Genomic DNA, 22795 nt, shown 5'->3' with positions numbered 1-22795 from the left:
CGCATACAGCGGCCACCTCTTAAGAGCACAGCGAGTCGCGCTGTCCATGCCGTCGATATCCGTCGGATTCGCCTGCCTCGCACCGCCCAAGTGCATAGCCTCACGTCACGTCATCTAGGCGCAAGTCCGTAGGTTCCAGATTTTTTGGTTCATTCGCTGCCCGTTTTGTCAGGCAAATGCAGTTGATATTTCCATGATCCCTAGTGAACACCCGCAGAACCCTGCCCAACCGTCTTCAAAACCAAAAACACCCTAAGCGAACGTGGAGGGTCGCTGCGCGCTGAACAGCTTCGTGCTGGCGGCCTTGGTGACACGGTGGGGAAGAGGGAACTTGAGGTTCTTGGTGACGAGCTGCCTGATGTAGGGGCGCTTGACGTCCTCGGTCTTCTCGAGCTCAACAACGCGGAGAATCTATTCAAGGTCAGTGGTCTGCAGTTCTCCCTCGCAATTACTGTGTCGTGGGAAACGTACGTGGATCGACCTGAAGCGAGCGCGGTGGCGGGCAGCCATGTCGGAGTACAGAGCCTCGACAGCGTCGACGCGGGACATCTCGCGGTACTCCTTGTACATGTTGTGGGTGCCGGAGCGCGAGTCGTAGCGCAGCCAGATGCCAAAGTTCTTGACCTTCTGGGGGTGCTTCTCGTGCTGGGCCTTGACGGAGACGATCTCGCCGGTGGCCTTCTTGACCTTGCGGAGACCGCGAAGGAAGTACCAGAATCGGGACTTGGCAACCGTCTCGTTGGGGGCGAAGATGGTCATCCGGTACATGTCCGGGGTAGGGTTGGCCTCAGTGGGCAAATGGCGCCCGATGACCTCGTATTCCTGAAGACGACCTGCGTTACGGTCAGTACCTTGACCCAGACTGATGTGCCAGTATCACAGCCCGCCGCCGACGCCACACAGAGAAGTTGAGCGAGCTCGTTGTAGTCGCGGGTCGCGTTGATTTCAAGTTCGAAGGACGTCGTCGTGCAAGTCGCGGATGCGATTCGTGCTGCCTTCCGCAAAGAACGCAAAGAGTGCACCGGGACGTCTAGGCAATCCCTTGTTTCGTCCATGGCTGCGGCTATGCGCCGTGCAAACGGATACTCTGGTCGTCGAGACTCGTCGATCCGGCGGGCACGTTCGCTTCTTCCTCAACTCCTCGGTAGGCGTGCGGCGTCGGGCTGAAATCACGTAATAGCTAAAAGGATGCTTACCCATCTGTATTCCTGTCAGTAACAGAGACAATTGCAATGGCGTTGCCGACTTACGGTGACGGTGGTCAATGTCTCCAACTGCTGGCGAAATTTGAAGATTGTCTGAAGTTGCGAAGGGACACGGCGATAATTTTTGTGTGTGGGAGGGTGGAGAGGGCTGGAAGGGACACACGGTGGAGGGCTTAGACCTCGACAACGATTGGCTGTTCAGTAACGAGGCGACCCGCCGGAGTCTGATTTTGCGATCACGTGAAAAATCACGCTATGTGCTGGGTGCTTCCTACCCATTTTGACACTAGCACAAAGAGGGTAAGCGGCAATTGGCTCGGGTACGTACCGGTTCTGGTTGACCAGCTGCCTGGAGGCAAGTTGCAGGCTTGGAGCTTACCCACCATCTCATGCCAGCTGTTGCTCTTTAGGAGTCAAGATCCCCGTTTGCCAGATACCTTCTACATACGACGCATCAAGGCAGCCTTCAATTCTCACATTGGCCATCTCCTGGAGCCTAACAATCGGTGGCAACCTCTTACTAGCCTAAGGGGACTGAGCAGTGGCAGTCTCACTGCTTGTTCCATGACGTTCGCCCTGCCGCGATGAACGAGCTATTTGAGCAGTTCGCCGAGGCGCAGACCGTTAGAAACGGATATCTGCTCGCGCAGACACTGTCGCCAGTTGCGCCACCAGATGACGCTCATAGGCTGAGAAAAATCTGGCAAAGCACCAACTCCCACAGCGTAAAGGGGGACATCAAGCATTTTATAAAGACGCAATCTTCATATCGGGTGAACCTCGATGTCGACGAGATTAACGGCTGGGTGGAGGTGTATGCAGCTTATTGGAATGCCATCGGTGAGATCCTCGCGGGCGAGAGCGGGAAGGTACGAGAGTCCAGTGTTTGCGCCCATGACTGACAGAGTTGCTGACTGACCGAGCCTGCAGTCCACGTGGACCAAGGTATACGAGTCATGGAAAGAGCTCACGTCCATGCTGATACGAGGATACAACAACTTTGGCTTCGAGGCATGGACAATTCCAAGTCTCTATCTCGTTGGCAAGTATCTTCGGCTTTTTGCCATCAAGTCCGACGACGAACGCAGCCGCAGTTCCGCCGATCCAACCACCGCCGCTTCTCTCATGCAAGATGACTTCGATCCAGAGTCTGAGAAGCAAGCGCAGCTGAGAGATTGCGAACAGCACTTGAAGCGCATCTTCACATTGTGTTTGAACGATAGGTATGCAACACTGCGCTCAGCGTTGGGTGTAGACGAGCTGACCGTGATGTAAAGAGCCCCCATCGGAGAATCGCGGAAATGGGGCATATACTTTGTCATTAACCTGCTCTTCAAGACGTACTTCAAGTTAAACTCGGCCTCCCTTTCGCGGACAATTTTGAAAACCCTGGCCGTTTACAACGACAAAGGAGACATGCCGTCCCTAGAGTCTTTCCCGAAGGCTCAGAGAGTGACTTTCAAGTATTATGAGGGAGTGCTATTTTTTCTTGAGGAGAACTACGTTCAGGTGCGCGCCGAATCTTATGTTTCTTGTTTCGCGATGTCTGCCCAGCGCCCATGACGATGACGATCTGACCGGACGAGCAGGCCGAGAAACACCTTGTGCAGGCGTGGAACCTTTGCCATAAGGATGCAAAAGCGAACTTAGAGTACGCCTTCAAAGCCGACACGACCACGTGCGAAACTGACGTTATGCAGACGCATCTTGACTTATCTCATCCCGTGCCGGCTGCTCACCAGCCATGTTCTCCCGACGAAGAAACTGTTAGAGCCTTTCCCGCGGCTCCAGGACCTGTTCTTGCCCCTTGCACAATGCATTCGACAGGGGGACTTGCGGCAGTTCGATATTGCGCTGCAACACGGCGAAGACGTCTTTGTCAGGAGACGCATTTACCTGACGCTTGAGCGCTGCCGCGATATTGCCTTGCGCAACCTTCTGCGCAAAGTCTTCATCGCTGGGGGCTTCGACGAAGCCAAAGATGGAGACACAGCGCCGCCGGTTCGGCGGACAAGAGTGCCTGTAGCAGAGTTTCGCGCCGCGATCTGCATGGGAAGTGGCGGAGAGACTGTGGACACAGATGAGGTGGAGTGTCTTTTGGCCAACATGATTTACAAGGTATGTTTAGTCTTGGAAACCCAAGAAGCCTATATGTTGCGCGTAGTGCGCTGTGCGGCAACCCCAATAATCGCCTGACTCGGCGCTGCGTCGACCGACCCGTTGGGCGTATAGCATAGGATGCCTCAGGAGCAAAGGCACCCGTCTGCTCTGACGCACCACGCCTATCACTTCCTGTACAAGACATGAGTCACTGACGAATATCGCCCGACAGGACTTGATGAAAGGCTATATTGCCCGCGAACGCGGCATCGTCGTGCTTTCCAAGAAGGGCGCTTTCCCTGGCACGGGGGTTTGAGGGGTGGACGCGCACGCTACCTGAGAAGACGAGGCATGAGGTATGATTCACGCTGAGCCACGACCGAAACAGCGCTGGTCACAGTGCATGATAGATGAGGATGTAGGTGTATACACTACTCGGCTTGCAGCAAACTGCGAATGTGCCTGCTGGTCATGTCGATAATCGCGATGCATGTGTGAGTGTCCTAGGTAAACTTCCCGACTGTACTGTACTAGAACTCACGGTCAAAGGGTGTTGAATCTCTGAGTCGTCACGACGGTGTGCATTTCGCAAGGCGAGCTAGTTGCCGGGTCGCACCCCCGTCCGTCCGTCCAGGCGTCCCCTGCCACCCCCCCTTCAGCTTTGACCATGCACGCTCCTCCCGAGACTTCATGACTCATTTTGGGGCCAAATGAGAACCTTTGAAGAGCAGTCTCTTCTTTTGCAAGGCAAGGGAGCACGATCGTGCGTCATAGCGCTCGGAAAAACACCGACGACCTTTGGGGTTAGTGTGGCGACATTGGCCTGTTTACAAGCAGAGCAAGATTGCCTACAACGCCGTCTTGCCATCTTTCCATCATTCACGCGAGGGGGGGACCGTGGTGCATGTGCTCACATGACGGACTAGCCATCTCCAAGCCTCTTGTTTTCTCTCTAAAAGCGTCCAACGAGTGCTACGAAGGGTAATTTTACAGTCGTCCGCGTGGCGAGGACATCGGGTCAGTCTTGCGTAACCTCAACTAGCGCCGTCCCATACGCTGCCCGTCAATATCTAGCGGCTCGGGATGCCTTCCAAAGAGATAGACCAACAAGGAGAAAAGGGGATCCCCGTTAGTCCAAAGTAGGGGATCCTAGGTATAAGTCCAACCGAGAAGAGTAATTGTACATGGGTAGCAACGAAAGCAGTAGACTTTACTAAATCACCTCCAAGAAAACCATAACTCCGAGAACGCTCGACTGTGTGCTTGTTTTTGTGCGGTTTATATAAACGCTTTCGCGGACACACCCATGTCACGGACGGCGGATGAGCGGAAAAAGTATGAGGCTCGTTGGGAACGTTGCGAACGGCCATCGATGAGCGTGCCGGGGCATCAGTAGTGGCGGTTAGATCGTGGGGTGCTTCTACGGGAGACCAAGGTCAAGATGTGTCATCATGATCATGTAGACGGCTGACTTACTGTGCGGACGAGATGTCGTCGACGTGGTTGCACAAGGCCACAAAGAGGTCAAAGAACAGCGGCGTGCCGCCGTTGAACATCTCAAGCTGCATGGTGCCGCTGCGCTTGAACGTGCTGCGTGAACGAATAATCAGAGCGAGATAATGTGCACGAAGCTTGGAGTCGTTGTCTGGCGTGTTGGCGTATGCGTATCGTGCGGACGCCAGGATGGTGCTGCACTGAATGCCCGATTCTGCAAGTACAAGTCAGTGATGAGAGACGACAAGGCTGCTGGAGACTGTTTGAACTTACGGAGGCCTTGCTTACGCAGCGCCAACTTCTTCAGCTCCTCGAGCCCGTACTTTTCTGCTGCGCAGTATATGACAGTGTCCTTGAGCAGGTCGCCGTCGATGCCTCGGTGGTAGACGATGCTCTCGGACCTCCCGTCGCCGGCGGTGGGCTCCAGCTCCCACGAGTTCCGACGCTTGTTGTGCAGCAGGCGCGGGTAGTAGTCGCCCTTGTACAGAAACTCGAGCACGGAGCTGAAGATTTCCGGCTCCTCGTCGGCCAGGGCGATGCGTTTCGCCGACGGGTCCATGTACCCGTTTCGGAGGGCGTTGAAGAAGAAGGGACTTGCACACAGCACCTCTTCGTGCGCGGCAAACAGTCGCTGCTCGGCCCCGATGACGAGGGTCACGACTGGAGAGGATGTGCTGCTGCGAGTGGAGAGTCAGTCACACTGCAAGGCGAATGCATGCAAAAAGTATGAGGTTTTCACCCACGTGGACGTGCCGATGCCGTCGGTGGCTGTCGTGGTTGAGGCCGTTCCTGGCCTGCGGTGGCGAGACTCATGTCGCCGCTTGGACACGCCGCTCTCCCTGCTAAAGGACGAACTCGACTTGGAGAGCTTGTGGCTCTTGGAGAAGCTCCTGTTGGAGGTCTCGAACCGTTTGCTGAACATGTCTGCGGACGCCCCCGGTCGGCGGGCGGGCGGCGGCGATGGCGAATGAGTGGCTTCGATGGCACGGTGCTGAGGACGAGGAAGGTCGTGTGCAGGAAGAGCGAGTGGATAAAATACAGGCACAGAGGCCAAAAGGGACCGGAAGACGAAACCCCAACACACACAAGGTGGGGACGTGCAGTTTGACTGGATTTTATGGCGCCTGCAGGCACAAACGAAAGAAAGACCTACCTAAGGCATCGAGTGGTCGAGGCAAGGACGAGGCGGCCAGACGACGAGGCGGCAAAATCTGCCGAAGACGCGAGGTGGCGGCCATTGCTCCTTTATAGCCAGGAGGCCGCCCCCCCCCTTAACACCTGCAGGCAACCCTGTGATGACGGCTGACAATCACGCAAGGATATGGGCGGACAAGGCGTCCTGGTAACTAACGTCAGTGCGGTTTGACGAGAGTTAAGGCAGTTGGCGCGACCAGCTAGGCTGGGACGCGTTAAGTGGGTGGCGATGCTAACGGGGCCGCCACGCGATATTTACACGGATTCACGTGAGGCGGCCAGGCAGGGCAGGATGAGGAAGCGTCGTCCGGGGACAGGGGCTCCAGGCTCCCCGACTGGCGCTGCCGGGGGGCTAGGCGGATGGCGTGTGCGCCGGGTGGGTGGGCTGTGCTTTGGCGAGGCCCCTCTGGTAGGCATCCACCGATGGCCAGGACTGGGCGGTAAGGCCTGCGGCATCTCGACCCCCAGAGTAGCAAATATTCGGACAACCAGATGGGAGAAAATCTCGGATTCTCGTAGCTGGACGCAATCATGGTCAATTGAAATCAATTGGGGGGTATCTGAGACGTTCGCTGTGCTGCTGTGGCTGCGCTGTCGTCTCGTTCGCTATCTCATCCTCACAAGCGCAGGTGAACGGCCAACATGGGCGCGGCGCACCGCACGCGGTGCCGTTTCTTTTGGCGGGCGAGGCAAGGATGGCTTGCCCGCGCTGGGTACACGGCCAGTCCAGCTCCCCCACCCACCTGTGACTGGTCTTTTCGCCATGGCGCCGGTGTAAAAGCAAGGTCGCCCTTGCGGTGTGGTAGTAGTTGAGTATGAGCAGACCCAATTCGCCGCCGCTGGCCAGGGCGTGGGCTTCAGAATTTGACCACATACCCAGGCTAGCATACGCGTAGTCGATGCCTGGCGGCGACCTTTGATATTTATCCTAAACGCCGGGGTTTTGTCTCTCCCAAACCCGAAGGCTTTCTCGCCTCGTTGCGCCGGACTCAGGGTTGCTTCGATGCCTGTGTGGCGGAGCGAATGGCCAACAGTATAGACTCGGCCAATGCTCGCTTGCCCTCCTGTCGTACCGACACATCGTTGTGTAGTGCCCCTCGCACCCTACGCCGGTGTACCGTGAGTCCAACATCTGCACATCGCTCTTCCAGCAGGGCGCCGTGATCTTGTGGCACGAGCTCGTCCTTGGCTGCCTCGACAATGTACACCTCGGGCAGGCGACGCGTGTGTCTGCGAGTTATCGTGCCAAGGTTCTTCCACGAGTCCAGCTGGGTGCGAAGAAATGGCCACAGATATTGGTATGGTAGCCACCGCTGAGGATAGATGGCCTTGAGCATCGCTCGTGTGTTGGTAAAGGGTGTTTCGAGCACCAGCGCGTTGATATTCAAGGTTGAAGACGACTCTGACCGTGCGGCCAGGTTGGTCGCGAAGCCGCAGCCGATGCTCTGTCCCCAGAGTATCACGACCGGTTCCGGTAGTTTGCGCGCAGCGTCCTTGCTTCGATGGAGCTTCGATATCCATTGAAGCGCCGCCACAGCATCCTTGTTGATGCCCGTCTCCGAAGGTCGATCGTGCGAGGTCCAGAATCCGCGGTAGCTCAGGCAAACTGTCGTATAGTGCACCGCTTCTTCGCCGTCTCTCAGGCGGCGCAGCACCCACGAAATATCCGGCAGTCGAGGGGGCAGTGACGAGGCATTGCCTGGGCACATGGTCAGTTACCCGCAGTGGTCATACTCACAATCGATCGCGGAAACTCGAGTGAGCGCGCCCACCTTGAAAGTAGAGAATGTAGACTGGAGTCTGAGATGCAGTGCTACCCGATCTGGCGGCTCCTCGGGCCGACATCTCACTCACGCAGAGAGCAATCTCTATCCTGTCCAACGACTCTATGCGCTGCTCACGCCATTCTACCCCGCCGCATTGCCGGGCAAAGTCGGAGATGAGCATGCTCCTCGCATTGGGCGGCATGTAGGGGTTGTAGATGATGAGGTTCTGGAACAGGATCAACATGGTGCATTTCCAGCACCACAGGGTCATGAACAGCCCTGCGAATATGATGGGAGGCATAGCGGCGGAGGGAATGTGCAGCGATCTTGACATAGCCAAGGCCGGACGGAGATTGTGCGATCGATTAGGCCATGTCAAGGCGATGGGCCGTGAAGTCCCGGCTTCCTTGAAGCCTGGCCAAAGCCGACGCCCTCCTGGACGCATCCATCGCATCTCCATTGAAAGAATTCGTCTTGGCGCGCTTCATTGAGCAGGTGCGAATGCATGCGCAGTCAGTCTCTGCCGGTGTCGGCTAGAGACGTGTCGGGTCGAAACTGGGCGCGAGAGAGCTGCATCGTGGGGAAGAGATGCAGTTGATGCAAGCTCCGAGTCGAGCCAGCAGAGCCCTGCAGGGCGGTCGTCGTCAGGGGTGAGGGGCGGTTGGTCCCGCGCCGTGAGGACGTCGCCTCCGATCTGCCAGTAGCCGTCCGCCAGGCACCCGCTAACTGATAGGGACTGACTGCAGGGCTGGAAGGCGTGGCATGGAACCGCGGGCAGTTCGGCGTCGAAGAGCCACCTCACCGACCCCCCAGCTCATCTTGCGTCCACTGGATTGGATTGGCACGTCACCTGTAATGCACGAGCAGTGGAGGGCCACTGGAAGGCGGGGCCAGCCTGTCGGGCCCCAGCCCAGCATGCCAGCCCGGTACGTTACAGTTACATACCTTAGCAGCCTGGTAGAGTGCACTACAGTGAGGGAGCACCCAATTTCCGTCGCAGCGGTGACGACAGACAGCAGGCGCCGGGGACGTCTTTGACCCCTCAGCCACCTGCAGCCCGCCTGCTTTGTTGAATCCATGCTTGAAAAAAGCCCCGCCACCAGCAGGCACCAAGCGGCTGCAACCTGCGTTTCTTCCTTTGCATCCCGCTGACGAACCCGACTTGACCCAAAACCCACTCTCGACTAATCGGCCTGCGTACATCTCGAACTCGAAAAGCGCTCAGAATAGACGTCCCGATTCGCGCATCCCATCTCTTTCCGTCTCACAGCGAACAGCGTGAGGCGGCCAACCATCATGCCCGCTCCCGCACCCGTCAACAAAGAGAACGAGACGCCCTCGCACATCGACATCCAGGATGATCGCCAGGCGCCTCGTGAGGATGGCGAGGCCAGCCCGGGTATGAGGAACAGCAAGGGCTGGGATGGGAAGCTTCGCGTCCCCAAGTCGGCTCTCATGACGAACCCCGAGGCCCTGTCAGACCCGGAATACTCGGACGACAGCAACGTCCTGCAAGGCGAAGAGATCAGCGCCGACGAAGGTCAGTGATTGTGTCCATCTCCTAAGATGAGCTTCCTTGCTGACCTAGGTGCTACTACAGACCTCCTCGAGAGCGAGGACTCGGATACCGAGGAAATCATGTGCTCGCACTCCCGCATCGGTGCCATGTCCGCCTTGCGTCTCCAACGGTTCAAGAACGTCGCTCGAATCTGCCTCCGGCAGAACAGCATTCAAGAAATCGACGGCCTTGACGGCCTCGCGCCAACTCTCAAAGAACTCGACCTCTATGACAACCTCATCTCGCACATGCGTGGCATGGACGCGCTGACCAACCTCACCAGCCTGGACCTGAGCTTCAACAAGATCAAGCACATCAAGCATATTGGCCACATGACGCAGCTGAGGGAACTGTTCCTCGTTGCCAACAAGATAAGCCGCATCGAGGGTCTTGATGGCCTAAGACACCTCACCTCGCTAGAGCTGGGTTCGAACCGCATTCGGGAGCTCAACAACCTGGACGGTCTTGCGTCACTGGAAGAACTCTGGGTGGCCAAGAACAAGATTACAGAGCTGACGGGGCTCGGAGGGCTGCCGAATCTTCGGCTGCTCAGCATTCAGTCCAACCGCATCAAAGATCTGTCCCCGCTCAAGGATGTCCCTGGGCTGGAGGAGCTCTACATTGCCCACAATGCATTGGAATCACTACAAGGTCTCGAATCCAACGTAAATCTCAAGGTCCTTGACATCTCCAACAATCAAGTTGCCAGCCTCAAGGGCTTGGAGGGACTGGCCAAGCTGGAAGAGGTGTGGGCAAGCTACAACCAGGTGGCGGATTTTAACGAGGTGGAGAAGGTGTTCAGGGACAAGGAGCACCTGAACACGGTTTACTTTGAAGGGAACCCCTTTCAGTTGCGAGGGCCAGCGCTGTACCGGAACAAGGTTCGCCTGGCTCTACCTCAAGTGAGCCAGATTGATGCTAGTAAGTCGCAAACCCGAATGCATAGACCAGACAACGGCTTACGCCCGCACGCAGCTTTTGTTAAGGTATAGCACTCTCACGGAACAAGCCGGTGAGGTATTTTGTGTACTTGGAACTTAGCGCACGGTGTTTTACGGCGTTTGTTGGACAGATTAGGAGACTATGGGCTCTGAGCACAATGCATGTAAGTCGGCTTTGGCGGGACAGTGAGGAGTAAGGGACCGAGGACCACAATGGGGCCTGCACATGATGTATCACAGGCGAGGTGATGTGTAGCCTTGATGTGTTTACTTGCACAGGATTTCGCGGCTCGCGTAGTCAGGCTCACAACAGACCCAGGAAACTCGACGGAAACTCGACAGCTTGATCAAACACATTGTCCTGTTTCCACAAATTTATACCGTAGATGCACGTCTTGTCGGGGCCCGAGCACTACGTTAACAAGTCAAAGTCTCCGGCGAGTATTGATCAGCCTGGGCTCGCACAAAGCCGTGGACTGACCCATGCTAACCCCTTTCCGCAACCACAGCCTATCCATACATACCTCACTTTCCACTTACACAACGCCCCCATCGCCCGTCGCTGTCTCCGAGCCTTTGACCTTGACCAGTCTTGCGACTCGAGCCGAAAGCTCTCCCTTTTGTTCCTGCTGGCGCGCGCTTGCACGGCCCGCGAGCGCAAGTGCCACGCACTGCACCCGTGCTGCCATGGCGAGGCAACATGGTAAGCATGGCGGTCCTGCGGTCGCGCTCTTTGCGTCCGGCGAGACAAAGCAGCGTCTGGACAAAGGTGCAGCGCTCCGAGAGCAAACATGACGAATGATAGATATGAGATGAGCTCGCCGTGACGTTGGCGGCGGCGCGCCGGGTCAGGTCACGCCTTCACAGCCCTCAATGCCTCTCAACCAGGATTTGACAAAATGCCCGTCGACAGCAAGCAGCCCTTTGAACACTTTCGTTTTCACACCAATGGACGGTTCATGAATATCTTGTTGACGCCCGACCAGGAATACATCAAGAGCATACGCAACAAGTTCGCCACCCAATTCGCACTCGTCCGTGGGGACAATCAAGTGACACTCGAGTACGATCCCCAGCCCGCCGACTCGCTCGTCCAACATGTCAACCGCCGGAGGATACTCAGAGCTGACTTGGCGCCCGACACGGAGTACACGGAGGCCTACGGCCACTTCTGGCATCCCGACAAGAACGGCGACAACCATGGCGTCACCGGGCTGCCGCCCGATCTGGCCTACGCCTGGCCCAGGCTGAAAGCGTGGGACGGCTTCCACCTCAGCTGGGTCAAGATCCTGGGCGCGGGCGGCTTTGGCTACGCGACGCTGTGGGAGGCCGTCTTTGAGGACGGCAGCTCGACCCTGGTGGTCATCAAGATGCCCAAACCGGGATCGGCGGACGCAGAAAGCATTCAAGACGAGCTCGCATGGCACAAGAAGTACGACGGTGCTCTGCATACCGTGCAAGCCGTGGACCTCAACGAAATAGTTCGCGCGAAGAGAATGGCGCCAGGAGGGTCCCAGCTGGCGAGGATCAGAGGGCCGACGTTCAGCCCCAGGTTCCTCAACGTCATGGTCCTCGAGTACGCCGACCACGGAAACTTGTACGACATGCTTGCCAAGCTGTCTTATACCCAAGCTCGTCTTTCCAACAAGGTGTTGTGGCAGTTGTGGGACTGCTGTAAGTCATTGGTGCGCGCGCGGGGCGCCATACTGCCACGGAAGAGACTCGTGATGATGGCTGATAGTAGAACCGACAGTGGTCCGGGGTGTTGCTTCAGTTTCGCGCCAAAGAGGAATCCTCGAGCGGGAACTGAAGGGCAATGAGCAATATGGCCTTGACCAAGTGCTCGCACATCTTGAGGCTGGCGGTGACAAGTCGGTGTACGACTTTCTGGAGGAAGTGTTTGACTCACACAACGTTCACTTTGACCTCGAGGAGCAAAACGGTAGGTGCGCTGACCATGAAAAAGAAACAGGGGCTTGCCAGTATCATAAAAACCTGGGGCGCTGACAGCGTACGCGTGCAGTCCTGGTCGGCTCGGATCCGAGTCATTACGGGAGTCCTGTCCTCAAGGCGCGTTGTCGCTCATACCCCCCTCGACCCTCGTCGGATGGCTTCAAACACATACTAACATGAGTACCGTAGCTTCACGATTTCGGCGGCTCGTACAGCTTCGATATGCAAGAGTGCTGGAAACATTGGCGGTTCAAGCACTATCTGTTTGTACGGTCGCAAGCCAAGCTCAATCGGCGTTTGCCCGTTAGTACATACCCGCCTGCTTCCCGGCCGATGAAAGCTTCTCGAAGTGATGGGGGAGGGGGCCCTTCTGACCTTTGCCACATGCATAATAGGAACAAGCGGCCAAGGAGTGGGATGATTTCGATTGCCTCAACTCGCCGTCGGCGGACAACTTCCGCGGTGTGAATCTCGAACGCGGAGTCCCCGTGGCCGGACGGTACGGGACCTGGTCCAACGTCTTCCTCATAGGCAGCATTGCAAGTCGTCCTGATGTAGCGAACGAAGGGGAACCCCCTTACTGACTTGTTGTGGTTACAGATGGAATCCATCATCACAGACCGGTGGATCTCCCACCCGTTCACGAAAGAAGGCTACATAACACTGAATGGGGTGAAGACGGCCGACACGTACGGACACCGCCTGTTGAGCCCCGACTGGAGCTGGGTAGAGTCGGAGCTGCTCGATCAAGTGATGCAATGCCAGTTCCACAGGCCCGCGGACCGGCCGTCTGTCGTCGATCTCGTCTTCACGTGCATCGAGCGCAAGAAGAGGGGATTCCCCGAGGAGTCGGACGAGGTGACGGCAAAGTTCTGGTCCGACTTCTGGCTGCCGGTACGCGAGGCCGACTATGGCGCGGCGCCAGATCAAGGGCAAGGCGGCGGCGGCGGCCACGGCGGCGGCCACGATGCTGGCGGCGAAACTACATGGGAACAGCAGAACAGCGGCGGCGAGGCGCGGGCCGCCGACGACAAGGGCAAGGGGCCCGCGGTGGAACTGCCTTCAGACTTCTTCCACGCCCCGGTGACCGAGCAGGACAAGATGCCCCCCGGCGTCGACAAGAAACCGTGGACCAACGTCAAGGACTTGATCGCCCAGCTGGCCAGTGCCGCCGACGGAAAGGGGCCCAGGGCGCTCAGGCAGGGCACCACGAGCGACCCCGGACACGGCCTACGCAGTGACGGCGGTTGTCGTTCGACCCCGCCCTCCGGCCCGGGCCAGCCGAAGCCGAGCTGGAACCCACCGCTTGAGAGCCCCAAACCGTTGCTGCAGCGGAGCTCGAGCGGTGCGTGGCCGGACAATAGGCAACTGATGCAGATGAGCTCGAGCAGCGGAGGCAGCAAGGAGCGGCCGGTCGCCAAGCCCTTGTTGCAGACGAGTAGTCAAGGGCCGGCCAGCAGCCACGACGACGGTTCCGGACCAGCCTGGTCGCACGACGACGATAGTCAACCTACTTTCAAACCAAAGGGGGAAAGCTGGCCGTACCTAGGCAGAGTCAGGCCTGCCCGGGTCTCCTTGTCTAACGGCGGCTGCGGCGGCAGCGGCAGCAGCAGCAACAGCAGAGGCAATGCCAGCTCGCGAGCTTCTCTGCGGAGACGGACGCAGCGGCCGCGACCCGAGTCTGCGCCGGGGGTCTTACCTGGCACGGCGATGCGTAACCTTTCCGCGAGGGCGGCTCAGCTGCAGTCTTATCTCGACCACAAGATGGGCGAGGGGATGAACCACGACATGGGCCATAACATGGACCAGAACATGGAGCAGGATACGGAACGGGAAATGGACGAACGGATGAGCGGGGTGGTCCCGACGGGCTCGTAAGAGCCGGCATGAGGCAGGGAGACCGCACCGATGCACGGCCGTCTGCACAATGGGTGCGTCCATTTGGGTAGAGGAATGACACTAGGGCACAGAGGGTTGGTGGTCAAAACAGGGGCAGTCGGGACATGAGTCACTCCTGTGTCGAGGGAGCTCATGTACCAGGTCGGATTGCAGTGTAGTATATTCGGTTTCGCATCTACCTATCTCACAGCCCATTACTATTATACCCATGGTAGTCCTCCCCGGTAACCCCCATCCTTGACTTGAAGGAGTGAAAAAAACGTCAGGATCCTGGTATCTCGCATCTCAAATCGAGTCGTGTATATGAGTTCGTAGCTATGCGTCGACATTACCATTGGCGTATGCAGTCAGTCAATCAGTCAGTCAGTCAAAAACTCTCTCAACACGCTGCTGCAGGTTGCAAGAAAACCAGCTCGAGCAGTCAGAATGAAAATCAATGTCCACATCCACCATGCCCTTGAAGGGCGGCCTTCATCAACAGACCCTCCGCAAAAGCCCCCGTCTCACTTGCCGTTTGCGTACATGCAATCGCACGTGCCCGACGCCCCCTGCACGTCCGCAATCTGGCGACCGGTCGAGTCCTCGCACGTCGGCTGCCCGATGGTCGCGTTCATCAGCTGTGCGACCTCGATGTCTCCCGGCCAGGCGACGGCGCCGCCGTCCTCTTCATCGCCGCCCGCGGCGTCGGCGGGGGCGTCGAAGCTCTTGCCCCCATGCCGGCGCGTGTACAGCGTGGCCTCGACCTCGGCGTCGGCGTAGGTGCACTTGGCGGCGCGATTGAGAGACGTGCCGCCGTCCGAAGGCACGACCGTCTTGTTGACGGGCAGCGAGAAGACGAGCCGCTCCGTGGGCTGATTGGCGTCGACGAGCCGCATCTTGAGATTGCTGAACGGCGGAAGGGCCAGCGGGTTGTCGGTGCCGCCGCCCTTGGTGGAAGACGACGAGGGCGGCGCTGAAGACACCGTGTACGTGTCTGGGCTCAGCGACTTGATGTTCCAGTACAAAGTCGTCGTGTCGCCTTTTCCCTGGCCGTCGCACTGCCATGTGCTAGCCCGCGACGTGCAGTCCTGGTTCTCGCTCTTGAGGGACATGTCGAACGTGTAGGAGCCGGCGGGGAACTTGTAGTTGGAGCTTGAGCCCTTTCCTGACGTGCCCCCCCTAGGCGCACCGAACCATATCAGTACCATATAGTCAAGGGGCCCGAGATAGGGGTAAGCAGAGAAAGAACTAACCGCCTTCTCAGACCGACAGCCAGGCCCACGGCGAGACCAACAATGATGGCTGTGACGACTCCCACGACGACGAGGAACCGGCACGAGCGCTTTCGGTGAGCAAACCAGGCCTTGTCATGACCGCCGCCGCCACCGCGGTCCCCCTCGGCCGGCGGCACCTCGGTCCTGTCCGAGGAGCCACCCGACCCGTCCGGTGCGGCCGTCTCCTTTCCGGCCGCAGGGCCCCCCGACGGCCGCGACTCGGGCGTGATGTTACCGGTGCTCGCGTCCGAGGAGACGTACGGCGGCGGATACGTGCTGGGGCCGGTGCTGCGGCGCTGGTGCTTCTGCGGCACGCGGAGAGGCCCCTTGGGGAGCGCCGCCGGGTTGTAGCCGTCACTGTACTGGGCGACGTGCGGCATGGCCTGCATGGAAGGCAGCGAGGACCGCGAGGAACTGAGCGAGGTTCGTTGGTGGTAGAAGGGACCCGACATTTCGTTCCCACACGGGGGCGCACTTCAGCTGGGTGATGCAGACAGACGACAGGAGTGACCGTGGAGCGCTGTGCTTGAGTGCTGGCTGCTGTTCCGCCGTGACGGTCGGTCAGTCGAGGCTGATCAAGGTTGATATCTTGCAATGGCTTACTGCTGGGTTGAGATGCCCTCGGCTTTCGTCTGAACCTTTGACTCCTTGAGCGGCCAGCCACCACGTAGTGAGGAACCGTAGGGCAGAGGGATGAGGAGGAGAACGAGGAAGACGAGGAGAAGGAGAGGAGAAGAGAGGACAGAGGCCGCTGTTGTCGTCTCGCTGATCAATGGTTTACAAACACTGGACAACGCTCCTCTCCGTGCTGAAGCCGATGGCGAATCCCCTGGATGAGCCCCCCCTCGTCCTCGTCCTCGTCCTCCGCCTTGTTCTCATGGCGGGCCATGGTATAAAGAGGTGCAGTGCCAATCTGACGTGGTTGAGACAAGACGTTGGTGAGACCTCTGAGAGCGCGCACACGAGGAAAAGCAAAGGAATGGGAGCGGTAAGGGCCCAAGACTCGGTGCGAGACATTGTGTGGGCTATGCATCCATGTATTGTGCATGCGGTTGACCGCTGCACGACGACCATCCGGCAGGAGGGGAAAAGGAAAGACACGGCGGGCAGTGGGCGGATGTGCAGTGGATGGATAGTATGTGACAGCGCATGTAGGCTTTTATGAGCCATGCGCATACGACGACGACGATGATGGATGGATGGATGGATGGATAAATGGTGTGGTGTGGTGGTGGTCAACGAGGGCTGCAGTTTGCCGCGATCGTCATTGTCCTCGGCGGCGCTTTCCAATAATATCACCCTCGCCCTTCCCTTCTCGTCAAACACATCTCGCGCCCTGAAAATGTGGTACGTATTAGGCCCCACTCCTACTACGTACAGCTTATACTACTACTAATGGTCAATATTCCCCAATGCCCAACTCCTGGGGATTGAGCATCGGTCGACGTGTACAAAGTACGACATAGCGTCCCGCCAGAGGCGAGACGCGAGTACACTCCTCCGGAACCAGATTATCAGAAGCAAATGGAGGTTTCCCACCGACATCGTTCCCAGTCCATTTCTGCCTCTCCACTGCCTTTTTTTCCTCTTTTCTTTTCTCATGTCAACGGCCAAGCTATCTATGTTGATGATGAGCGCAGCCAAGGACCCGTTTGTCTTTCCCTCCACGGCCTACGACTCTCCAAGTCCCAACTACAAAGCGTGAAGTACCGAGTGACTGCTGTCTTTGTCACGCGATTTGGTTGGCGAATGCCCGCAAGAGATAGATACCTTATCTACCAGTCTCGGCGGACATGGACGCACTCACAATCTTTTCATTCACCGTAGGGCTGCGACGCGGCGGCAAAACGTTGGGTGTGCTACACAACCAGCACAAAGAGGCAGCAATGAGAGAGGGAGAGGGAGAGAGGGAAGAGAGGAGAGAGAGAGAGCGCGAGCCAAGGCGTCATAGCGACGTCTGGCCATGGGCGGCACTAGCATCGCCGGCAGCGGGGCGGCCACGAGCCGCTTTGACGTTGAGTCTTGAAATGCGCAGCGAGCAAAAGCACGCACATAGCAAAAGAAACGAGGCGGCTTGTGCCACGACTCGCAATCGTCGACACGCGTCGAGAGACAGCCTCCACGTTGGATAAAAAACATGGATAATCCAAAAGACGACCAAAGGTATCTCATCCCCTCCGCCTTTTCAACCCCGACTCCTGTCCTGTATATGCTGGTATATCGACTATACAGTACAAGAATTGACGATCCGATGCAGTGCAGACTGTCTATATGCATGTCAACCCCCACCCCCACCCCCGCGGTGCAAAGGCCCTCATGCATGTGCTATTTGGTGCCCAGCGGAATCCTCTGCTGTCGATGAGACGACTGCCTCGATCTCCTCGATCTCCTTCTCGTCAGCCTCTTCTTCTTCCTCCTCCGCCTCTTTAGCTTCTTCCGCCTCGTCAGCCTCCTCCTCTTCAGCGGCCGTCTCTCCCGCCTCCTCATACACATCGGCTGCATCTGTCCCTGCGCTGATCAGCTCCTCTTCCCCACCAACTTCGTCGTCTCCCTCTTCCGGCTCCCCTTGCTGCTCCCCAGCAATGTCCACGTAGTCGGGCGCCTCCAAGGATTCGCCCTTGTCTGTCCAAACGGCGGCCAGCTCTTGCTCAATGTCGTCGCGGCGCTTTTTCCACTCGTCGACCTGAGCGAGCCGCTCGCGGAGCTCCTGCAGCTCCTTCTCTACTTGCAGCTTTTCCCGCTCCGTGCCGATGCGTTCAAACTCCCACTCGTCGCCCTGGTCGCCCATGCCGAGAACGAGGTTGTACGTGTGATACTTCTTGAGCGAGGCGCGCGTCGAGATGGTAATCAGAGCTGTTGCGGCTTCGTTAGCTCTTGGTCTTGTCTCGACTTCTCTGGGATGAACCTACTGATTCCCTTCTCCTTGCACGTTTCGTAAAGTAAACCCTCGACATCACTGGATACAGCGCTCGTACCCTCGTCGATGACGGCGTACTGCGGCTCGTGGTACAGCAGTCGAGCGAATTGCATGCGCTGCTTCTCGCCGCCGCTGAGCACGTCCTTCCACTCCTTTCGAGTGTCCCAGCCACCCTCGCGATCGGGCAGATAGCCGAGCTTGGCCTCCTCGAGAATCCTCTTCAGGTCATCCTCCGACTTGCGCTTCTCCTTCATGTCCACGTGCCCATCGGGATAGATGACCTGGTCGCGAAGAGTGCCCGGGCTAAGATACGGCCGTTGTGGGAGGAACATGATGCCGTCTTGCCCGATACTCTTGGGTCGACTCACCAGTCCTCGATACACGGGCCAAAGCCCCGCAAGGATGCGAGAGACGGCAGTCTTTCCAACGCCGTTGGGGCCGGAAATCTGCAAGGGCCGGTGTCAGCGTGGTGAAACTCGGATGGGTGCCATAACCCCAGGCGCGGACAAGGAAAAAGAAATGTCTTACCAGGAGATGCTCGCCGCTCCGGACAATCATGGACAGTGACTCAGTCAGCTCCTCTCCGCCCTGTGGCCACAGGCCCGGAGCGGCCACGGGTACCTGCTCAAATCGCACGCCGTCGAAGCCCTTCTGAATGGTGCCCTGGACATCGGATAGCGAGTACAGTTCGTTTTGGCCGCCGCGCACGTAGTACGCGTTGGCATGGACTCGATGGAGGGTTGATATAAGCGTATAGACACGGCTCGTGTACCCCGCCAGCTCGGCCAGATCCTTGATCGAGTACATCATGCGACCGCCGGCGTCGGCCAGCGAAAGCATGAGCCGCTTGTTGGTGATGAAGTCCTTCATTCGGTTGCGCTCCCGTCCGCCCTTGGCGACGCTCTCCAGCATCTCTGCTGCTCCACCGACGCCGCCCCATGCCGGCAGGAACACAGGCAAGGACGCAAGCAAGTAGCCGTACGCGCTCCAGCTGTACTTGAGAATGAAATCCTCGAGGATGTTGTAGCGGATCTTGAGCATGTAAATGCCCTCCATCCAGCTCTTGAGAGACTTGTACTCCTTGTTCAGGAACGTCTTCTCCATCTCCGCGCCGCCATAGAAAGCAACCTCTTCGGCGTTGGCAATCAGACGGGCGTGCAGACCGCGGAAGTCACCTTCCTTGCGGCCCTCGACGGCCTTGAGCTTGCCAAATGGCGGCGACAGGCGACGCAGAATGCTCGCTGTCAGGAAGTAGTTGCTCAATAGTCCGGACAGCGCCAGGGGACCCAGAGACCGGTAGAGCTGGAAGTTGAAGACGCAGAGGTCCACAAAGGGTTTGCCGAGCGACGAGTATAAATTCGCGGCGGCCGCGCAGAATAAAGTCAGGTCCTGAGTGATGAACTGATCGGCTCCGTGCCCAACACCACCATCAAGATTAGACAATTTGTAGTAATTCAGGTTGTCGTTGAGGTAGAGATCATGAATATATCTCGTCAGGCGCGTGCGGAATGCGATGGACACCTTGGATTCGAGGTACTTGATCATGGCATTGGTGTACGACGCGAAGCCGCCGAGACCGCACCACTGGGGATGAGAGAGAGGCACAGTATTAGTGAGACGAAGATGCCTGCGCTAGGCGCGTGGAGGGTGTCGGAAGCAGTGCCTACCTTGAGAATGCCCCAGATGAACGCCTTGCCGTTACCAGCGACCAGATCCCGGACGAGCTCACCGTCCAAGCGCGCGACAACAAGCGAGAGATAGGTCCGCAGCATGAGGAAGACACCGTGGCTGAGTAACAAGCCGGCCTCCTTGCTAGACCAGCGGGGAATCATGATGCTCATGAGGCTGAGGAACTGGTGCAAAAAGGCCAGGTTGAGACCGGGCTTGGTCTGCGCCGAGGGCACGGTGCCATGGCCGAGGCCGGACACGCGCGGGGGGTTGAGAAAGAGGCGGCGGTGGGCCTCGAAGGTGAGGGGCTTGGTGGTGTTGATGATGACCTTGGAGGTGCCCTCCTTGTAGGGGACGTAGATGGTCCGGGAGCCATCCTTGTTGTGAAGCCATGAGTTTGTGCGGACGAGCTTGCGGCCCTGTTCGCTTTCGTCATGCTGCCTCTTCCAGCGGCGTCGCGTGCCCTCGGCGCCGGCGACGATGGACAGGGTCAGGAGCAGGGTCGCGAGGACGCGCGTGGCTCGAGAGGTGCTACGCCATCGGGTCTTGAAGAAGGTCTTCCACTTGTCGGCGAAGGCGGCGATGGCGGCCTCTGCGGCCGTCTTGCGCAGGTTTGATTGCGCCGCCATGAAGCTGCGTGTCGACCTCGGGTTGCCGAGCCGGGGTGGAACACGATCGCAGAGGGGATGGTCTATTACACGGCAGTCATGGGCCGTCGACTGCGCGTGTCGTCGGTGAGAGAGAGGATCGTCTAGGACACCTGCGAGGGCGCTCTGACCATCGAATTCCGTCGTCGACGTGCGGCGGCGTGGGCGATGGTGTGGTGTGGTCTTTGGCGTTGAAAGGGTGCAGGTGACAGGCGCACCGGAGGAGGCGCTTGACGTCGCTTGTGGTGGTGCGGACGGATGGCATGTGAAGTTCCGAGGCTGTTGCGCTAAAGCCATGGATACTTGGACGTATACCTAGTAGTTCTAGTTCCATCGTGTGGACTTCCGTCAATGGTCAGCAGGTGGGCGTTTTACAGTGGCAGTGGGGTATTAGTAGTAGTAGACCCAGGCGCACCCGACGCCGCCCCGCAGCAGCGCCTCCCCCAGATTCCACTGCACGGGGGCAAAGCTCACACCACCAAGACCACCTACATACTGCACCTCGCAGCGACCTCCACCAGCCCAGAAGCCCATCCATCCATTATTCATTATTTAGGTTGATAGCCATGTCACCCGGCTCAGCAGGAGTCCAGAGCAACAGCTGGGTTAGCACTTTGGCGGGCAGTGCGACTGGAGCTCACTGCCATAGCTTTCCACTCCGACTCCCCCCAAACTGCCACCACGACATCTGGCGGGCAACGTCAGGGCGGTCTAGTCGTCGCCATGTTGCGGTGACCGAGTCTTTGACACGCATGACGGAACCCTCGTGGATTTTGGACCCATGTTCGCGTCGTTGTGATACGCGCCCGTACCGGGTTGCGGCACTTGCCTATGAGGCTCTTTACTGGTACCACCGGCTACACAGGACGGTTGGCTGATGCCGCCCAAATTCGAGGCGAGCTGCATCACATGCCGGTGAGTCTGTCAGCATTGGACGACAGATGCAAACCCTTCTTCTGTCAGGGTCGTGTTGTCGATTGATGGGGCCAGGTTCAGCTCCTTGTTACGTAGTCGAGATGGGAGGCTCTCCGCTCCAACAGGCGCATCCTGGGTGACGATGTGGCGATTGCTAAGCCACTGACCGACTGGTTCTATGGAATTGTCTGCAAACTTGCATGTGTCTTGACCTGGCTGCTGCCACTGCTCACGCCGGATGTCATCAACGTGCCTCAAGATTGCCTTTGAGACGCACATTATGCGCTGAGGCGCTGGCTGCAAGACATACGGGGGGGCCGGGCTGGTGATAGATGCCACTTACGAGGGCTCGCGCAAAAGATGGGGTCCTGTGTATCCTCAGCCACCAGCATCACGAACGAACAAGCCCCGTCTACTGTAGCTCTTTATACGTAAATTGTCCTCGGCGAGGGCTCTGCGATGTCCTTGTGTATCTCAGTAACTATCTGCAATGCTTCGACGCGGGGACCCCACCAACGAAGCCAATTGCCACTGCGAATGTAAAGCATATGCATCTTGCTTGCTCCAGACAACGTGGGCCCCTTGGAGGAATTGCGACGAGGTATTGGCCGGCTGGCTCCACGACGGCACAAACCACCTCGTGTGCTTCAGAGAGAGGTGGTACGAAGCACTCTGCAGTCTGCACGCATGTACGAGCTATGCACAGTATCAAAAGCGCTGAGTGGGCGACGGCCGGCCCACGCGTGCATCCAGCGGGAGGGAGTGGCTCAGGATGCAAGTTTGCAGGTGTGCGTGCTGATTGGCGCTGTTCGCGCCGGCGGCCCAGCGCCCGTGTCGCATTCGCGCTGGGGTCGCAGGGGCACCGGGGACGCCTACCTTTATTGTCCGATTCGAGACCGTCTGCAGCATCGTCGTCCATCTCATCCATCCACCACCGACTGCGCTGAATCCATCTCGTCGCGCGTACATCATACGTATGTACTTTGCCACCCCGCGAAAGAGGGGCCTGTAATACCTTGAGGAGACGCCGACGGCCGGCGCGCGCGAGGACGAGAGACACCGAGGCACTCACTCAGTTGGTAGTGCGACTGCGACCCCAGCAGGCGTCATGCGGCCGCGTCCCTGTGGCATACGCTCTATGCGCATGGTCGCATTGGAATTCCGGCAGCGACAACCACGACCGTGAGACGTCGCATCGATGTCGACGGCGTGCAAGCCGGCACCATCCCGTTCAACGACGGGTGCGCCTCCGTTTGGTAGTTATACTACGTAGTTAGTCGGCAGA

The 22795-nt window shown here is 58.2% G+C and overlaps 9 protein-coding genes across 9 annotated transcripts; 4 read left to right on the top strand and 5 right to left on the bottom strand.

Annotated features, from left to right (window-relative positions):
- Positions 1-252: 252 nt before the first annotated feature.
- RPL20B (60S ribosomal protein L20B) lies at positions 253-1200 on the bottom strand (the record flags this gene model as incomplete). Its single annotated transcript, XM_047991129.1, has 3 exons — positions 253-411; positions 472-833; positions 1197-1200. 3 exons carry the CDS (start codon positions 1198-1200, stop codon positions 253-255), a joined length of 525 nt encoding a protein of 174 aa, XP_047847139.1.
- Positions 1201-1571: 371 nt separating this feature from the next.
- Positions 1572-4419, top strand: CSN12 (COP9 signalosome (CSN) subunit). Its single transcript, XM_047991128.1, has 7 exons — positions 1572-2074; positions 2136-2428; positions 2483-2714; positions 2795-2856; positions 2906-3323; positions 3538-3799; positions 3855-4419. The coding sequence occupies exons 1-6, from the start codon at positions 1790-1792 to the stop codon at positions 3619-3621; spliced, it is 1374 nt and encodes a 457-aa protein (XP_047847138.1). The 5' UTR covers positions 1572-1789; the 3' UTR covers positions 3622-3799; positions 3855-4419.
- Positions 4338-6213, bottom strand: JDV02_009463 (uncharacterized protein). Its single transcript, XM_047991127.1, has 4 exons — positions 5543-6213; positions 5073-5473; positions 4782-5013; positions 4338-4725 (listed from the first exon to the last, which is right to left on the bottom strand). The coding sequence occupies exons 1-4, from the start codon at positions 5719-5721 to the stop codon at positions 4695-4697; spliced, it is 843 nt and encodes a 280-aa protein (XP_047847137.1). The 5' UTR covers positions 5722-6213; the 3' UTR covers positions 4338-4694.
- A 284-nt stretch (positions 6214-6497) lies between these two features.
- On the bottom strand, positions 6498-8349 carry JDV02_009462 (uncharacterized protein). Its single transcript, XM_047991126.1, has 2 exons — positions 7766-8349; positions 6498-7692 (listed from the first exon to the last, which is right to left on the bottom strand). Exons 1-2 carry the CDS (start codon positions 8217-8219, stop codon positions 6983-6985), a joined length of 1164 nt encoding a protein of 387 aa, XP_047847136.1. The 5' UTR covers positions 8220-8349; the 3' UTR covers positions 6498-6982.
- Positions 8350-9055: 706 nt separating this feature from the next.
- Positions 9056-10309, top strand: sds22 (protein phosphatase regulatory subunit Sds22; the record flags this gene model as incomplete). The annotated part of the gene is made up of 3 exons (XM_047991125.1): positions 9056-9299; positions 9360-10238; positions 10293-10309. 3 exons carry the CDS (start codon positions 9056-9058, stop codon positions 10307-10309), a joined length of 1140 nt encoding a protein of 379 aa, XP_047847135.1.
- An 848-nt stretch (positions 10310-11157) lies between these two features.
- Positions 11158-12391, top strand: JDV02_009460 (uncharacterized protein; the record flags this gene model as incomplete). The annotated part of the gene is made up of 3 exons (XM_047991124.1): positions 11158-11932; positions 12012-12200; positions 12282-12391. The coding sequence occupies 3 exons, from the start codon at positions 11158-11160 to the stop codon at positions 12389-12391; spliced, it is 1074 nt and encodes a 357-aa protein (XP_047847134.1).
- A 336-nt stretch (positions 12392-12727) lies between these two features.
- JDV02_009459 (uncharacterized protein) lies at positions 12728-14089 on the top strand (the record flags this gene model as incomplete). Its single annotated transcript, XM_047991123.1, has 1 exon — positions 12728-14089. The coding sequence occupies exon 1, from the start codon at positions 12812-12814 to the stop codon at positions 14087-14089; it is 1278 nt and encodes a 425-aa protein (XP_047847133.1). The 5' UTR covers positions 12728-12811.
- A 179-nt stretch (positions 14090-14268) lies between these two features.
- On the bottom strand, positions 14269-16178 carry JDV02_009458 (uncharacterized protein). The gene is made up of 3 exons (XM_047991122.1): positions 15967-16178; positions 15343-15903; positions 14269-15268 (listed from the first exon to the last, which is right to left on the bottom strand). Exons 2-3 carry the CDS (start codon positions 15813-15815, stop codon positions 14614-14616), a joined length of 1128 nt encoding a protein of 375 aa, XP_047847132.1. The 5' UTR covers positions 15816-15903; positions 15967-16178; the 3' UTR covers positions 14269-14613.
- Positions 16179-17502: 1324 nt separating this feature from the next.
- PXA1 (ATP-binding cassette long-chain fatty acid transporter pxa1) lies at positions 17503-20923 on the bottom strand. Its single transcript, XM_047991121.1, has 4 exons — positions 19948-20923; positions 18809-19864; positions 18273-18726; positions 17503-18216 (listed from the first exon to the last, which is right to left on the bottom strand). The coding sequence occupies exons 1-4, from the start codon at positions 20890-20892 to the stop codon at positions 17678-17680; spliced, it is 2994 nt and encodes a 997-aa protein (XP_047847131.1). The 5' UTR covers positions 20893-20923; the 3' UTR covers positions 17503-17677.
- Positions 20924-22795: the final 1872 nt, after the last annotated feature.

Source organism: Purpureocillium takamizusanense, chromosome 9 (assembly GCF_022605165.1).
Source record: "Purpureocillium takamizusanense chromosome 9, complete sequence".
Lineage (NCBI taxonomy): Eukaryota > Fungi > Ascomycota > Sordariomycetes > Hypocreales > Ophiocordycipitaceae > Purpureocillium > Purpureocillium takamizusanense.
Note: the sequence above shows the minus strand (reverse complement) of the source record. Positions and strands in the feature narration are given on the sequence as shown.

Bases quoted from the DNA above. Each gene is read 5' to 3' on its own strand.
- CSN12 (XM_047991128.1), top strand. From the start codon at position 1,790: ATGAACGAGCTATTTGAGCAGTTCGCCGAGGCGCAGACCGTTAGAAAC. The intron at 2,075-2,135 runs GTACGAGAGTCC...CCGAGCCTGCAG, and splicing joins TCGCGGGCGAGAGCGGGAAG to TCCACGTGGACCAAGGTATA. The intron at 2,715-2,794 runs GTGCGCGCCGAA...CCGGACGAGCAG, and splicing joins TTGAGGAGAACTACGTTCAG to GCCGAGAAACACCTTGTGCA.
- JDV02_009463 (XM_047991127.1), bottom strand. From the start codon at position 5,721: ATGTTCAGCAAACGGTTCGAGACCTCCAACAGGAGCTTCTCCAAGAGC. The intron at 5,014-5,072 runs GTAAGTTCAAAC...TTGTACTTGCAG, and splicing joins GCTGCGTAAGCAAGGCCTCC to AATCGGGCATTCAGTGCAGC. The intron at 4,726-4,781 runs GTAAGTCAGCCG...GGTCTCCCGTAG, and splicing joins GACGACATCTCGTCCGCACA to AAGCACCCCACGATCTAACC.
- JDV02_009462 (XM_047991126.1), bottom strand. From the start codon at position 8,219: ATGGAGATGCGATGGATGCGTCCAGGAGGGCGTCGGCTTTGGCCAGGC. The intron at 7,693-7,765 runs GTGGGCGCGCTC...CCATGTGCCCAG, and splicing joins CTACATTCTCTACTTTCAAG to GCAATGCCTCGTCACTGCCC.
- JDV02_009458 (XM_047991122.1), bottom strand. From the start codon at position 15,815: ATGTCGGGTCCCTTCTACCACCAACGAACCTCGCTCAGTTCCTCGCGG. The intron at 15,269-15,342 runs GTTAGTTCTTTC...CGGTGCGCCTAG, and splicing joins GCTGTCGGTCTGAGAAGGCG to GGGGGGCACGTCAGGAAAGG.
- PXA1 (XM_047991121.1), bottom strand. From the start codon at position 20,892: ATGGCTTTAGCGCAACAGCCTCGGAACTTCACATGCCATCCGTCCGCA. The intron at 19,865-19,947 runs GTAGGCACTGCT...TCTCATCCCCAG, and splicing joins TCATCTGGGGCATTCTCAAG to TGGTGCGGTCTCGGCGGCTT. The intron at 18,727-18,808 runs GTAAGACATTTC...CGGCCCTTGCAG, and splicing joins GGAGCGGCGAGCATCTCCTG to ATTTCCGGCCCCAACGGCGT.